Source organism: Phyllobates terribilis, unplaced genomic scaffold (assembly GCF_046119375.1).
Source record: "Phyllobates terribilis strain yellow unplaced genomic scaffold, ASM4611937v1 Scaffold_13__5_contigs__length_258822181, whole genome shotgun sequence".
NCBI classification, from domain to species: Eukaryota; Metazoa; Chordata; class Amphibia; order Anura; family Dendrobatidae; genus Phyllobates; species Phyllobates terribilis.
The window spans coordinates 163,771,256-163,785,010 of NW_027362773.1; the positions used below are offsets into that span (position 1 = coordinate 163,771,256).

At 42.2% G+C, this 13,755-nt stretch overlaps 1 protein-coding gene across 1 annotated transcript in view; it reads right to left on the bottom strand.

Moving 5' to 3' along the window:
* Positions 1 to 5,937: 5,937 nt before the first annotated feature.
* Positions 5,938 to 13,755, bottom strand: part of LOC141173634 (vomeronasal type-2 receptor 26-like) — a 615,830-nt gene continuing 608,012 nt past the window's right edge. Inside the window, exons 4-6 of the mRNA XM_073657934.1 lie at positions 7,144 to 7,367; positions 6,933 to 7,054; positions 5,938 to 6,842 (exon numbers count right to left, since the gene is read on the bottom strand). Coding sequence (XP_073514035.1) covers positions 5,938 to 6,842; positions 6,933 to 7,054; positions 7,144 to 7,367 — 1,251 coding nt within the window. The remainder of the gene's footprint in view (positions 6,843 to 6,932; positions 7,055 to 7,143; positions 7,368 to 13,755) is intronic.

Consider the following 13,755-nt stretch of genomic DNA (forward strand, 5'->3'; position numbering starts at 1 on the left):
CCCCAATGTCAGTACAGACCCTCTCAGAACTCGGAGCTGACATGGCAGAGGATTTACTCTCTTTACCCCTTGCACGCAGTCTCCTGTCCACCCGTATAGCTAATTGCATTGCCTCCTTCAAGTTTCCAGGTATAGGATAAGCAATCAGAAGATCCTTAACCCTTTCACCTAGCCCTGCAAGAAACAAACTTTTCAGAGCAGAATTGTTCCACCCCACCTGAGCAGACCACCGACGGAAGTGAGTACAATAATTTTCCACATTACCTGATCCCTGCCTCAAATGTCTCAATTCCATCTCAGCTGATGAGACACGATCAGGATCATCATACAACAACCCTAAAGCAGAAAAAAAACTATCCACTGATCTAAAGCACGGATCACTAGGTTGGAGAGAAAAGGCCCATCCTTGAGGTTCCTTGCGCAAAAGTGACATTATGAACCCTATGCGCTGTGATTCATCACCAGAGGATCTGGGTCTTAAATGAAAATACAATAAACAAGCATTTTTAAAGGAAAAAAGATCTTGTTGTTCACCAAAAAATAAATCAGGCAAACGTACCTTTGGCTCTACAAAATGCGCTCCAGAACAGCTACTCCCGTGTTGTTGGAGCTCGGCCACTTCCAGAGAGAGTTCCTGCAAGCGTTGAGCCAAATCCTGAACCGACACCATGATGGAAACTGGAGGTCCTTCCTTAGAGAAATTTTTGGGTTGGACTTACTGTTATGATTTGCTACAAGCACTAAGGAAAGACAGGAGATCTGTCCCTACAATAGAACTAAGCTTGATCCCTACGATGTAACGGGGAACCTGATCCTCCGATCAGACCCGCTAAAGTCCTCAGCTAGTCTGTACGACGACCTATAGATGTGAGGGAGGGATCCCTACAAGAACTAGGGACTGGGAGTAAGATGGACACCTCCTAGCAGAAATTGTAGCAGAAAAGGACAGACAAACAACATAGAAAAATAGAGGTCAAGAGACCTAGCTAAACTGACGGAGTAAGGTAACAAAGAACCTGGCTAACTTAAGAGTTGAAATTACAATGAAGTCCAGCAAGGCCAGAAGAGCGGAGCAAGTTTAAATAGGCAAAAAAGGTCATGTGACCAGCAAACTAGAAAAAACCTAACAGGAGAGTTCTAACAATATTATAGTTCTGTTGTTAGTACATCCTGGGATTGCCGGTTGTGTAGCGCAAGGGTCCTAGCTATATTCAGCTAGGTATGTGTGAGATTTATTGTTGTTCCTTATTTGCATTGCCGGGTCAACCCAGTTCCAGTCTTTAGTAAAAAGGAGTTACCCCAAGAAAGTGACTATAGTATCCTTTGTCCTCGGTCCGCTGTGATCTGTGAGAGACCCCCTTGGTAAGCGGCTTACATTTCACTTGCTGACCAGACACACTTGACAAGAGTCCTCATAAATGGTAGAACAGTAGCATTTAACCCTAGAACGCATACGTTGGGCCTCGCAGGCCTGCTAGTTTACTTGTTTTCTATTTTCTGCAAGATTACTTTAGTTAGAATTTTGAAACTCTAGATATTCCTCAGGTATATAGTTGTTAGTAATTTCCAGTTGTTCATATATTTTTATCTTATAGGCATTTCAGTAAAACAACTCTTTTTTGGGACTACCCCATATTCACATACCTGGGACCTTTTAGGCCTCTACTTGGTTTACATGTGATCCTCAGTCTTTTTGTCTGCACTGTTACTTTGAAGGAAAACATATCACTTCAGGAAGAAAAAAAACATGGAAAAATATAACAAAAGAGGAATTACATGATTATATTGCCCTTACTCTTCTGGCAGGGTGTACAAAATCGTACGATGTTCCAATCAGAGAATTATTTCTGAACCCTTTTTCAGATCCACACTAGAAAGCTACAATGTCAGTCAATAGATTTGAGAATATTCGGAGAACCCTTCATTTTGATGGTAAGAGAACTCGTCCTGTGAGGTTGGAAACAGATAAATTAGCCCCTATTAGCTACATCTGGAATCTTTTCATCAAAAACTGTACAAAGCTTTACCATTCTAATGACAATGTGACAGTGGATGAGCAACTTCTTGCCTTTAGGGGACATTGCAAATTCATTCAGTATATGCCCAGTAAACCTGCCAAGTATGGCATAAAAAATTTCTGGATGTGTGATTCTACAAGCTATTATGGCATGAATGGTCTGATTTACTGTGGCAAAGAAGCTGATGCTCCAGTCCAGAAAGATCTGTCTTCTGACATAGTAAAAAAACTTGCAGTACCAATTTTCAATTCTGGAAAAAATGTAACAATGGACAACTACTTTACCAATCTGGAACTGGGCAAATTTTTGTTTCAGATAAAACTCACACTTGTTGGTACTATGAGGCCAAACCGCCGCGAAATTCCTCCAATCATGAAGCACAATCCTAAGCGACCACTTTATGAGAGTGTCTTTGGTTTCTGCAATCAAGCAACAATGGTATCTTATAAAGCAAGGAAAGAAAAATCCGTGATATTACTGAGTACAATGCATCATGATGGAAGTATTGACACCGATGACAGGAAACAGAAACCTGAAATCATACTGCATTATAATTAAACAAAAGAAGGTGTGGACAAGATGGATGAAATGATTGGAGAGTATTCGTGCAAGAGGCAGACAAAACGTTGGCCTGTAGTCATTTTTTATAATATCCTTGATGTGTCAGCCCTCAATAGCTATATTGTTTATAGTGAAACTCATCCAGAATTCCATGCCAACAGGAAGGACAAGAGACGTCTATACTTGACGGAACTTTGCTATGAACTTTTGATGCCTACCATGATGGAGCGAAGCAACACGAAATGCTTGCCAAGACAAATTACGGAAGCTATGATCCGATGTGGTATACATTTTCAGGGACATCCAGAGCCAAGAGAAAAAAAAAGAAAGCGCTGTTATATTTGTCCAGCAAAGAAGGAAAGGAAATCTGAGCGTTTCTGTACTACTTGTGTCAAAATGTCTGCAAGAAACATTCTTCCGAAAAAATAATATATGAAAATTGTTGGGGTAATCAGTAAAGTTGAAAAGGAAAGTTTTTGAAAATAAATATTCCTGCACCATGTTTACTACAACTTTTATATAAAAAACTTTTAGACAAAAAAATCGTTATATATATATAAAGAATTATATAGAATGCATATATTGGGCGTTTTAAGAACTGACCATAAGAACCTGTCATATCTCCAATCAGCTTAATGTCTCAACCCTAGGCAAGCCAGATGGTCCCTGTTCTTCCCTTTATGAAGGTTTGTTGTACCATCTAATCTGCGCTGCAAAGTAATTAAGGAACATCACAACTCTGTGCTTGCTGGTCATTCAGGTGGTAAGGCAACCGCGGACTTCCTCTCTCGTCGTTTTTGGTGGCCGGAGTTGCATCGAGATGTGGTTGAACATGTATCTGTTTTTAGTATTTGCGCGCATTCTATAGTGTCACATACCCGTCCGTCTGGTACTCTTCTTCCGCTACCTATTCCTAGCAGGCAATGGACACACTTGTCCATGGATTTTATTACTGGCCTACCGGTTTCTGCAGGCAGAATGGTGGTTTTGGTGGTTTGTAGATAGGTTCAGTAAAATGGTTCACTTTGTCTCATTACCAGTACTTCCAAATGCCAAGACTCTTGCTCAGGTGTTTATAAATGAGATTGTGAAGCTTCATGGGGTTCCCTCCGAAATGGTGTCAGATTGGGGGACCCAGTTTGTTTGCAAGTTCTGGAAAGCATTCTGCTCTCGACTGAGGGTGCAGTTGTCCTTTTCCTCTGCCTTCCATCCTCAGTTGAATGGACAGACTGAGCGCGTTCATAAGAATTTGGAGACCTACCTCAGGTGTTTTGTATCTGAAAATCAGGAGGATTGGGCATCCTACTTACCGCTGGCAGAATTTGCCATTAATAATCATCGGCAAAAATCCACTGGTAGGTCACCGTTCTTTGTTGCATATGGTTACCACCCACAGTTTGGTACTTTTAGTGGGTGAGGAGCTTCGGGAGTTCCAGAGGAGGAACGTTTTGCTTTGTCACCCTTCTCGGTGTGGCTGTGGTTCTGAGTAATTTAAAGATCATGGGAGACAGGTATAAATGTATGGCTGACAGAAAACGCTTGCCAGGTCCGAACCTGAATGTAAATGACTTTGTGTGGTTGGCTACCAGGAATGTCAAGTTGAAGGTTCCTTTCTGGAAGCTGGGACCTAGATTTATTGGTCCCTAAAAAATAGCCGCCATCATTAACCCAGCAGCTTTTCGTCTCCAATGTTGTTCCCTACAATACTTTGTGCACTGGAAGGGTTATGGTCCAGAGGAGAGAATGTGGGTTTCAGCATCAGAGGTGAATGCTCCCAGGCTGGTTCGTTCATTTTACACTTCTTATCCTGAGAAACCTGGTCCTGAGTGTCCAGATCCCACTCGTATAAGTGGGGGGTACTGTCACGAGCTGTGTTAGATGAAGCAGACAGTCGTTCTGCAGCTGGTTGCAGAAAGTCACTTTGTTTGGCATTACAGATGCCTTTTTAAATCTGTCTCACTCTAGGACCCAGCGGCTACCTCCCTCCTGCTCCGATTGACACCCAGGCCTGGGTGTTTAAATGCTTTCAGTTTGCTACAGAGAGGCACCAGTGATATTCACATGTTCCCTTGTGAAGGCTTGGAGCTATTGCAGTCTGCTTACTTCTTCTCTGGTGCTTGGAGGACATTTGGTGTAATCTCTCTGAAGTCGGCTCAAGCTAAATTGCTTCCCCCCCAGGTTTGTCTCCCTTGTTGTCTTTAGTTGTTAGTGGGGACTGACCAGAGCCCATCCCCCTTCCCTATCCAGGGCCAAGCTCTAGGGAGATACAGGGCTTAGGTTTCCTGTTCGGCAATTGGTGAGGAACTGATTTAGGGACGGTAGGGGAGACAGTGTGATGTTAGATCAGCCTAGGAGGTCTCTAATCCCCCTTTCCCTAGTGTCTTGGCTCCCTTCCCCTCATCTCTTCATGTTGCACTTTGTCTTTCCTACACTGTCTGTGATACCTCAGTAATGGCACAAGAAAAAAAAAACTGCTGGAAGGTCGATTTCACAACCATACAGCACACTAGCTACCTAAACTATCTGACTTAGAAGCAACCGCCTATCTAACTAGCTAAAATCTCTCAGCATGCAGGAGCACTATCAGCAGCTGTCTCTGTGACCTGGTTTAATCACAAAATGGCGCTAACACAACATGTCCGCTCTTTATATAAAGAGGCACATGTGTTTTCAGCAGCCAATGGCACAAGCCCTTGTGTCGGGACAGTGTGGATGCTTCCTGCGCCCTGATTGGCTAGCCGTGATTTGCACACATAAAGTTAGGGTGAAAAAAAGTTTACAAGCACGCTGTGGTTCTGAACTCCTGTCAGCTCTCCCCAGCCCCTCCCCTCATAAAACACGCCCCCCCACTCATCATACAGACCAGTATGCTAGCCAAAGTGGTAAAAATACTTTGTTTTTCAAACATATTCGCTCATCACTATGCACAATAAGATATAAGTTTTATACTGTAATATTTAATCCTCCGGAAATACTTATCCTCCCATGTGGCACTCATATCTACTCAGTTTTTTCTCTCTTTGAATTCTTGTAGTTTGGGGTGGAATACCATGCCCGGAGCTCCTGAGGTGAAGCTGCTGTGACTAGTGTTTAAGGATACTGCCATAGTGACGGAGCTGTGCCTACAGATGCACAACCTGTCCAGATGAGCAAAAACCCTCTCAGCCTTGTCACACGACTATCATCTAGTACATACTACCTTACAGAAGGGCCCCTGGTTTTAGTTTTCTCACACAGACCATTTACAAAGTGATAACTTAAATTACATTTTAGTTTAATAATCTACATCAGCATAAAATAATTTTTTACCCAGCAATAAACGAGACATAAATCTACAAGTATCGAATAATCTACAACCTCACGCAGTCCGGCTCAGTATATAGGACTTTGTATTTTGCTCAGGTCTGCAGAGAATTATGTAACATTTAGGGAAAAATATACAGCCTAAAAGTCCAGTGTTAGAGGTCAAGATGGCAAATATCTCCACGGCCACCGTGTATTTGCCTTTGGTGCTGAGATAAGCCGGGATCATGGCTATCCAGACGCTACAGAACACGAGCATACTGAAGGTGATGTACTTGGCCTCATTAAAACTGTCCGGTAATGTCCGGGCTAAGAAAGCTGTAATAAAACTAACAACAGCGAGAATCCCCATATAACCCAGAACCGAGTAGAACCAAAGATCGGAGCCTTCATTACACTGAACTATGATCTTCTCCCTATAAGATTGTGTGTCCAGCTCCTGGAAGGGTGGACAGAGGGTCATCCAACTCATACAGATGACCACCTGGATGGAGGAGCAGATCAGGAGCACACAATTAGGGAGGTTTACTCCAGTCCATGTTCTCCACACACTTCCAGGCTTGGTGGCTTTGAACGCGATGTAAACCATTATTGTCTTGGCCAACAACGAAGAGATGGATATTGAGAGTAGTACTCCGGTACAGATCTGACGTAACATGCAAGTACTATCCATAGGATGACCCAGGAACAAGAAGACACAGAGGAAGCTGAGCATGATGGAGACCAGGAGAACAAAGCTCAGGTTCTTGTTATTTGCCCTCACAATTGGGGTGTTTTGATATCTAATAAAAATCCCCAATATTACTGTAGCCACAATAAAAAGTAAAATGGATCCCGATAAAGCAATCAGTGATATTCCATAATCAGAGTAAGCGAGAAACTCTACCAGTTTTTGGACACATTGAGTCTTGTTCTCATCGGGCCACTCATGGTCAGGACATCTCCTGCAGTTTTCATTGTCTATAGGAAAGAAGACAAGAAATATCACATACTATGACTGAATTTGTGACCAAGGCTCAGATGTAGGTAGAATCTAGAAGTAGCACCTACCAGATGTGTTGGATATTTCTCCTTCAGAACAAGGAATACAGCCATAACAGCAAAAATAGATGGAATTTCCTGGGACTTTTCTACTTCCTGGTAGACAACTTTTTGTGCATTGGGACTTTGGTTTCTAAATTTAAGAGACACAGTTTTTTCTTAATTAGAAAATGTATCAATTATAAAGCCTGAACCCAAAGTATCTCCAGGATAATACATTAGCTCATTGTTAATGGTTTTCCACTGAATTAAACTGTCGTTGATGAAGACGTTTGGCAGATTGAGGTTATCTAAAATTATAGGTGAAATGTGACCAACAACGCTCGAGTGCAACGTTTGATTGACTATAATGTGGTTATGAATTTCATAATTGTCTAACAGATCTCCGTACTCTGAGAAAACCCTTCCACCAAAAAGATTCAAATGTTTCAAAGTATGCAATACCTATGGATTAAAATAAAAAATGATATAACCACACATTGAGAAATATAACCTGCAGCAATTATGGAAAGCCTAAAAAGCGACCTTACTACACATATATAGATATGTCCTTCCTCGTAGCTCGTCATATCCCAAGATAAATAGGACAAGATGAGCAGCTTTTAAATAATGATGATTTCATGATACTATAAAGAGATGTTTAATGCTTTATGTGCCAATATTTGGCCACCCAGTAATTGTGATGTGGGTCACAGACTGTCAAGGGTTTTGTTAGCATGACCTGATGATCTATTAAATATGTATCATGAAAATTGAAAGCCCTTCAATTTTTTTTACAGAAATGTGAGGGTGGGCACATCTGTACAGTTACCTGTGATTACAACAAGATCAGCTGTGGTCGAATTCAAGGCAATATATGGGCATGTTCCTTAATGCCTCTACCGCCTTAGGAAACCAGGGAACCTCCACTATCACGTAATTACTCACTTGTCGCAGCTCCAGGGCCGGGTCTTGTATCCTTCTCCTATTGCTGATTCTCTTTGCTCTAGTCCTCGGTAGATTACTGTAGTAGCCCAGCAAGTACCTTTGACATCATCACCAAAGGTCTAGCACAGGCACTGATATGGGCTTGATTATTTAGAGATCTTAGTACCCTGTTACTAGTGTTGAGCGAATTTGTTCGGCGAATGTTCGAAAGTTTCAAATTCGGCACGAATATGGCACATTCGGATTTGTGATCGCAAAGGCGAGCAAATTTTCTTAAAATTGGAAAAGTTCAACGAATTTGCGTGGGACCGCGAATACAGGGTGACCACGGCATTTTGAACAGTTTTGTTAGCATAGTGCAAGTGTATGATGAGCGGTGACATGTGCCAGGTGAGTGTGGGGGCTGTGGAGAGCTTACAACTGGTCAAATCAGAGGCGCAATTTTTTTTTTTTTCCTGTGGACGGTAACTTTAACTGAGGAAAGCGCGGCCAGCCAATCATAGTGCAGGAAGCATCTACACTGTCCAGACATAACGGCTTCTGCAATTGGCTGCAGAAATCACATGTCCTCTCAATACAAAAAGCGGCCATGTTCCCTCAGCGCCATTATATCCATGTCACTGCTGGAGACAGACGCAGCTCAGTGTTCTCCTGTGTAATGAGAGATATTAGCTAGATAGATGGGCGCTTGTGTGGTTGTCAGGTAGTGTAGATAATTCCTTGCCTGTGTACCTCTGCAACCGCTGGTGCAGCACATTTTTGGTGTTCTTGTGCAAGTACTGCAATTCTGACAGAAACAGAGGGCCCATGCCATACAATAGTGCTGTGTACCGCTGGTAGAGCTCCATGTCTCAGTATACCTTGAATCTTTTTTTCTACTTGCTAATGTGATCAAGCAAGCGCAGTGCACCTTCTCATTTAATTGTGCTCTGCACAGTCTGCAGAGCTTCTTATTGCAGAGCACAAAATCTGTTTTTTTTGTTGCTATTGTGATATTGAAAGCTGTGTGCACTGAAGGTTTTTTTAGTGTCATATACTATTTTAATGGAGTTGAACTTCCGGTGGTTTCACAGTAAAAAGAAAATAAATTTTTTATCTTGCTACGCCCAGACCAAAAAATATTTTTTCCTGTGCCAAAAGTCATACAGTGCTATAAGCCAGCTACTAGGCAAGGACCTCCAAGGTAGTTTTCTCAGAAATAATATCAATCCCGCGAGCCACACAGGAGCGCCAACGGGAAGTTAGGGAGGTGAATAAGTGGCTAAAGAGTTGGTGCAAGGCAGAAGGGTTTGGGTTCATGGAGAACTGGGCCGAATTCGCTGTCGGCTACAGGCTCTACCGTAGGGACGGGCTGCACCTCAATGGGGAGGGTGCAGCAGTGCTGGGGAAGAAGATGGCTAATAGGTTGGAGGAGTTTTTAAACTAGAGACGGGGGGGGGAAACCAAGGAAATAGGTGGGATATGAGGCAAGCAAGGGGGAAGGGGAGAAGTGAATATAATGAGGGTGGAGAGGGGGGTGGGGATAGTACAGTTAGATCGTCAGAGAAGAATAGGATGCTAAATAACCCCAAAGTTTTATCTTGCATGCTTACCAACGCAAGAAGCCTGACCAATAAGGCGGATGAGCTGCGGGCGCTTATATCGGAGGAGAGGTATGACATCGTAGGTATAACAGAGACTTGGCTAGACGATAGCTACGACTGGGCGGTAAATTTATTAGATTATAGTTTATTTAGAAGGGACCGGAAACAGGGGAAAGGTGGAGGAGTCTGCTTATATGTAAAGTCATGTCTAAAACCCAGACTAAGGGAAGATATTGGAGAGGGAGAAGAGGGGGTCGAGTCCATGTGGGTAGAGATAGAGGGGGCAAAAAATAATAATAAAATATTACTGGGGGTCTGCTATAAGCCACCAAATATAACAGAGGAGAATGAGAATCTGCTATTAGGACAAATAGACAAAGTAGCAAAACATAATGAAGTGATTGTAATGGGGGATTTCAACTACCCGGATATTGACTGGGAAACAGAAACCTGTAGATCTCAGAAAGGAAAAAGGTTCTTGACAAATATTAAGGATAATTATCTCTCCCAACTAGTGCAGGAACCAACGAGAGGGAAGGCCGTGTTGGACTTAATATTGACTAATAGGCCTGATAGATTTAAATGAGGTACAGATAGGGGTGCACCTAGGTAATAGCGATCATAATATTATCGACTTCAAAATGCCCTTCAGTAGGGTTATCAATAAGGGAACAACAAAAACATTAAACTTTAGGAGGGCGAAGTTTGATCAGCTGATAGAAAACCTTCAACTTATTGACTGGGACAAAGTACTTAATCAAAGGAATACGAATAGTAAATGGGAAACCTTCAAAAGACTTCTGAATACTCAGTGCGAGAGGTATATACCGTATGGGAATAAAAGGGCCAGAAATAAGAGGAAACCAATATGGTTGAACAAGAACGTAAAAGGGGCGTTAAATAGCAAAAAAGAGGCATTCAAGAGATTAAAACAGGAAAACAGTAAGGAGGCACTAATGTGTTACAAGGAAAAAACGAGAACCTGCAAAAAACAAATAAAAATAGCGAAGGAGGAAACAGAGAGACGTATTGCTAGGGAAAGTAGATCAAATCCCAAACTGTTCTTTACGTATATAAATAGTAAAAGGATTAAATCGGATAATATTGGACCGATAAAAAGTGAAGAAGGCAAAATCATAGAGAAAGATGAGGATAAAGCTAATCTATTAAATAATTTTTTTTCGACAACTTTCACAAAGGAAATAGAACTAAAAGGAGAAATGAGAAGGGACAAGCTTAATCCTCCACTAAGCATGACAAATCTAACCCAAGCTGGGGTACAGAAACGCCTCAGTAACATTAAAATAAACAAATCACCAGGACCTGATGGCATACACCCACGGGTACTAAGGGAACTAAGTAATGTGATAGACAGACCGTTATATCTTATATTTAAGGACTCTGTTGAGACTGGGTCTGTGCCACTTGATTGGCGACAGGCGAATGTAGTGCCAATATTCAAAAAGGGAGCGAAAAGTGACGCCGGAAACTATCGGCCGGTGAGTCTGACGTCCGTTGTGGGCAAAATTTTTGAAAGCTTCATTAAAGAGGCAATTACGGAGCATCTTGATGCTAATAATCTTTTAATCCCGAACCAACATGGATTCATGAGGAATCGCTCCTGCTAAACAAACCTGATTGACTTCTACGAGGAGGTTAGCTCTCGAGTAGATCAGGGGGAACCAGTGGATGTCGTGTATCTCGACTTCTCAAAAGCGTTCGATAGCGTGCCACATAATAGGTTGGTATACAAAATGAGAATGATGGGGCTGGGGGGAAATGTCTGCAAGTGGGTAGCTAACTGGCTAAAGGATAGAAGGCAGAGGGTGGTTATAAATTGAATATACTCAGATTGGGTAAGCGTCACTAGTGGGGTACCACAGGGGTCTGTACTAGGCCCAATGTTATTTAATATCTTTATTAACGACATAGTCAACAGGATAAATAGTAAAATATCAATATTTGCAGATGACACAAAGTTATGTAAAACAATTAATACAAAAGAGGACAGTGCAGACCTACAGAGGGATTTGGATAAGCTGGGTAGGTGGAGCATTAAATGGCAAATGAGGTTTAACGAGGAGAAATGTAAGGTCATACATATGGGAAGGAAAAATGGAAGTCACCAGTACTCACTGAATGGGAAATCATTGGGGAATTCAGAGATGGAGAAGGACTTGGGCATCTTGATTGATAGCAAACTAAATTGGAGTGCCCAAAGTCAGGCGGCTGCTGTAAGGGCAAACAGGGTAATGGGATGTATCAGAAGAGGTATAGCTGCAAAGGATGAGAACATTGTTCTTCCACTGTACAAAGCCCTGGTCAGACCACACTTGGAATACTGTGCTCAGTTATGCGCCCCAATATATAGAAAGGATATAAATGAGCTTGAAAAGGTACAAAGGAGGGCAACAAAATTAATAAAGGGAATGGAGGGACTGCAATACCCAGAGAGGTTGGCAAAACTAGGACTATTCAGCCTGGAAAAGAGAAGGTTGAGGGGGGACACAATAAATGTGTACAAATATGTTAGGGGACAGTATAAAGATCTTGCCTGGGATTTGTTCAAAAGGAGGGATATTACGGTAACAAGAGGTCATTCACTAAGACTGGAAGAGAAAAGGTTCCAGCACCAGCATAGGAAGGGGTTCTTTACGGTAAGAGCAGTGAGAATATGGAATTCACTGAGTGAGGAGACGGTAATGTCAGATTCACTACACCAGTTCAAGCGGGGACTGGATGCATTTCTAGATACCAGGCAGATTTCAGCGTATACTTAAAAATAAAATAAAATAGTAGGTTGATACAGGGATTTATTCTGACTGCTGGTTTCAGAGTCGGGAGGGAATTTTTCCTCAGGTGAAGATTGGCTAAATCATTTGGGGTTTTTGCCCTCCTCTGGATCAACTTTAGCAATTACAGAACTAACAGGTCGAACTTGATGGGCGCAAGTCTTTATTCGGCTTTACAAACTATGTTACTATGTTACTACGTCAGTGATGGTCAAAGTCAGCTGGATGCAGAGCTAATGCAGAGTAGCTCAAAAATATTTTTTTGCTCTGAGTAAAGTGATACAGCCAGCTAGAACTGAGGTTGAAATATTTTGGAGCATAGAGTACAGACCAAAAGTTTGGACACACCTTCTCATTTAAAGGTTTCTCTATATTTTCATGACTATGAAAATTGTACATTCATACTGAAGGCATCAAAACTATGAATTAACACATTATATACTTAACAAAAAAGTGTGAAACAACTGAAAATATGTCTTATATTCTAGGTTCTTCAAAGTAGCCACCTTTTGCTTTGATGACGGCTTTGCACACTCCTTGGCATTCTCTTGATGAGCTTCAAGAGGTAGTCACCGGAAACGGTTTTCACTTCACAGGTGTGCCCTGTCAGGTTTAATAAGTGGGATTTCTTGCCTTATAAATGGGGTTGGGACCATCAGTTGTGTTGTGCAGAAGTCTGGTGGATACACAGCTGATATTCCTACTGAATAGACTGTTAGAATTTGTATTATGGCAAGAAAAAAGCAGCTAAGTAAAGAAAAACAAGTGGCCATCATTACTTTAAGAAATGAAGGTCAGTCAGTCAGAAAAATTGGGAAAACTTTGAAAGTGTCCCCAAGTGCAGTTGCAAAAACCATCAAGCGCTACAAAGAAACTGCCTCACATGAGGACCGAACCAGGAAAGGAAGACCAAGAGTAACCTCTGCTTCTGAGGATAAGTTTATCCGAGTCACCAGCCTCAGAAATCGCAGGTTAACAGCAGCTCAGATTAGAGACCAGGTCAATGCCACACAGAGTTCTAGCAGCAGACACGTCTCTTCAACAACTGTTAAGCGGAGACTTTGTGCAGCAGGCCTTCATGGTAAAATAGCTGCTAGGAAACCACTGCTAAGGACAGGCAACAAGCAGAAGAGACTTGTTTGGGCTAAAGAACACAAGGAGTGGACATTAGACCAGTGGAAATCTGTGCTTTGGTCTGATGAGTCCAAATTTGAGATCTTTGGTTCCAACCACCGTGTCTTTCTGCGACGCAGAAAAGGTGAACGGATGGACTCTACATGCCTGGTTCCCACCGTGAAGCATGGAGGATGAGGTGTCATGGTATGGGGGTGCTTTGCTGGTGACACTGTTGGGGATTTATTCAAAATTGAAGGCATACTGAACCAGCATGGCTACCACAGCATCTTGCAGCGGCATGCTATTCTATCCGGTTTGTATTTAGTTGGACCATTTATTTTTCAAAAGGACAATGACCCAAACACACCTCCAGGCTGTGTAAGGGCCATATGACCAAGAAGGAGAGTGATGAGG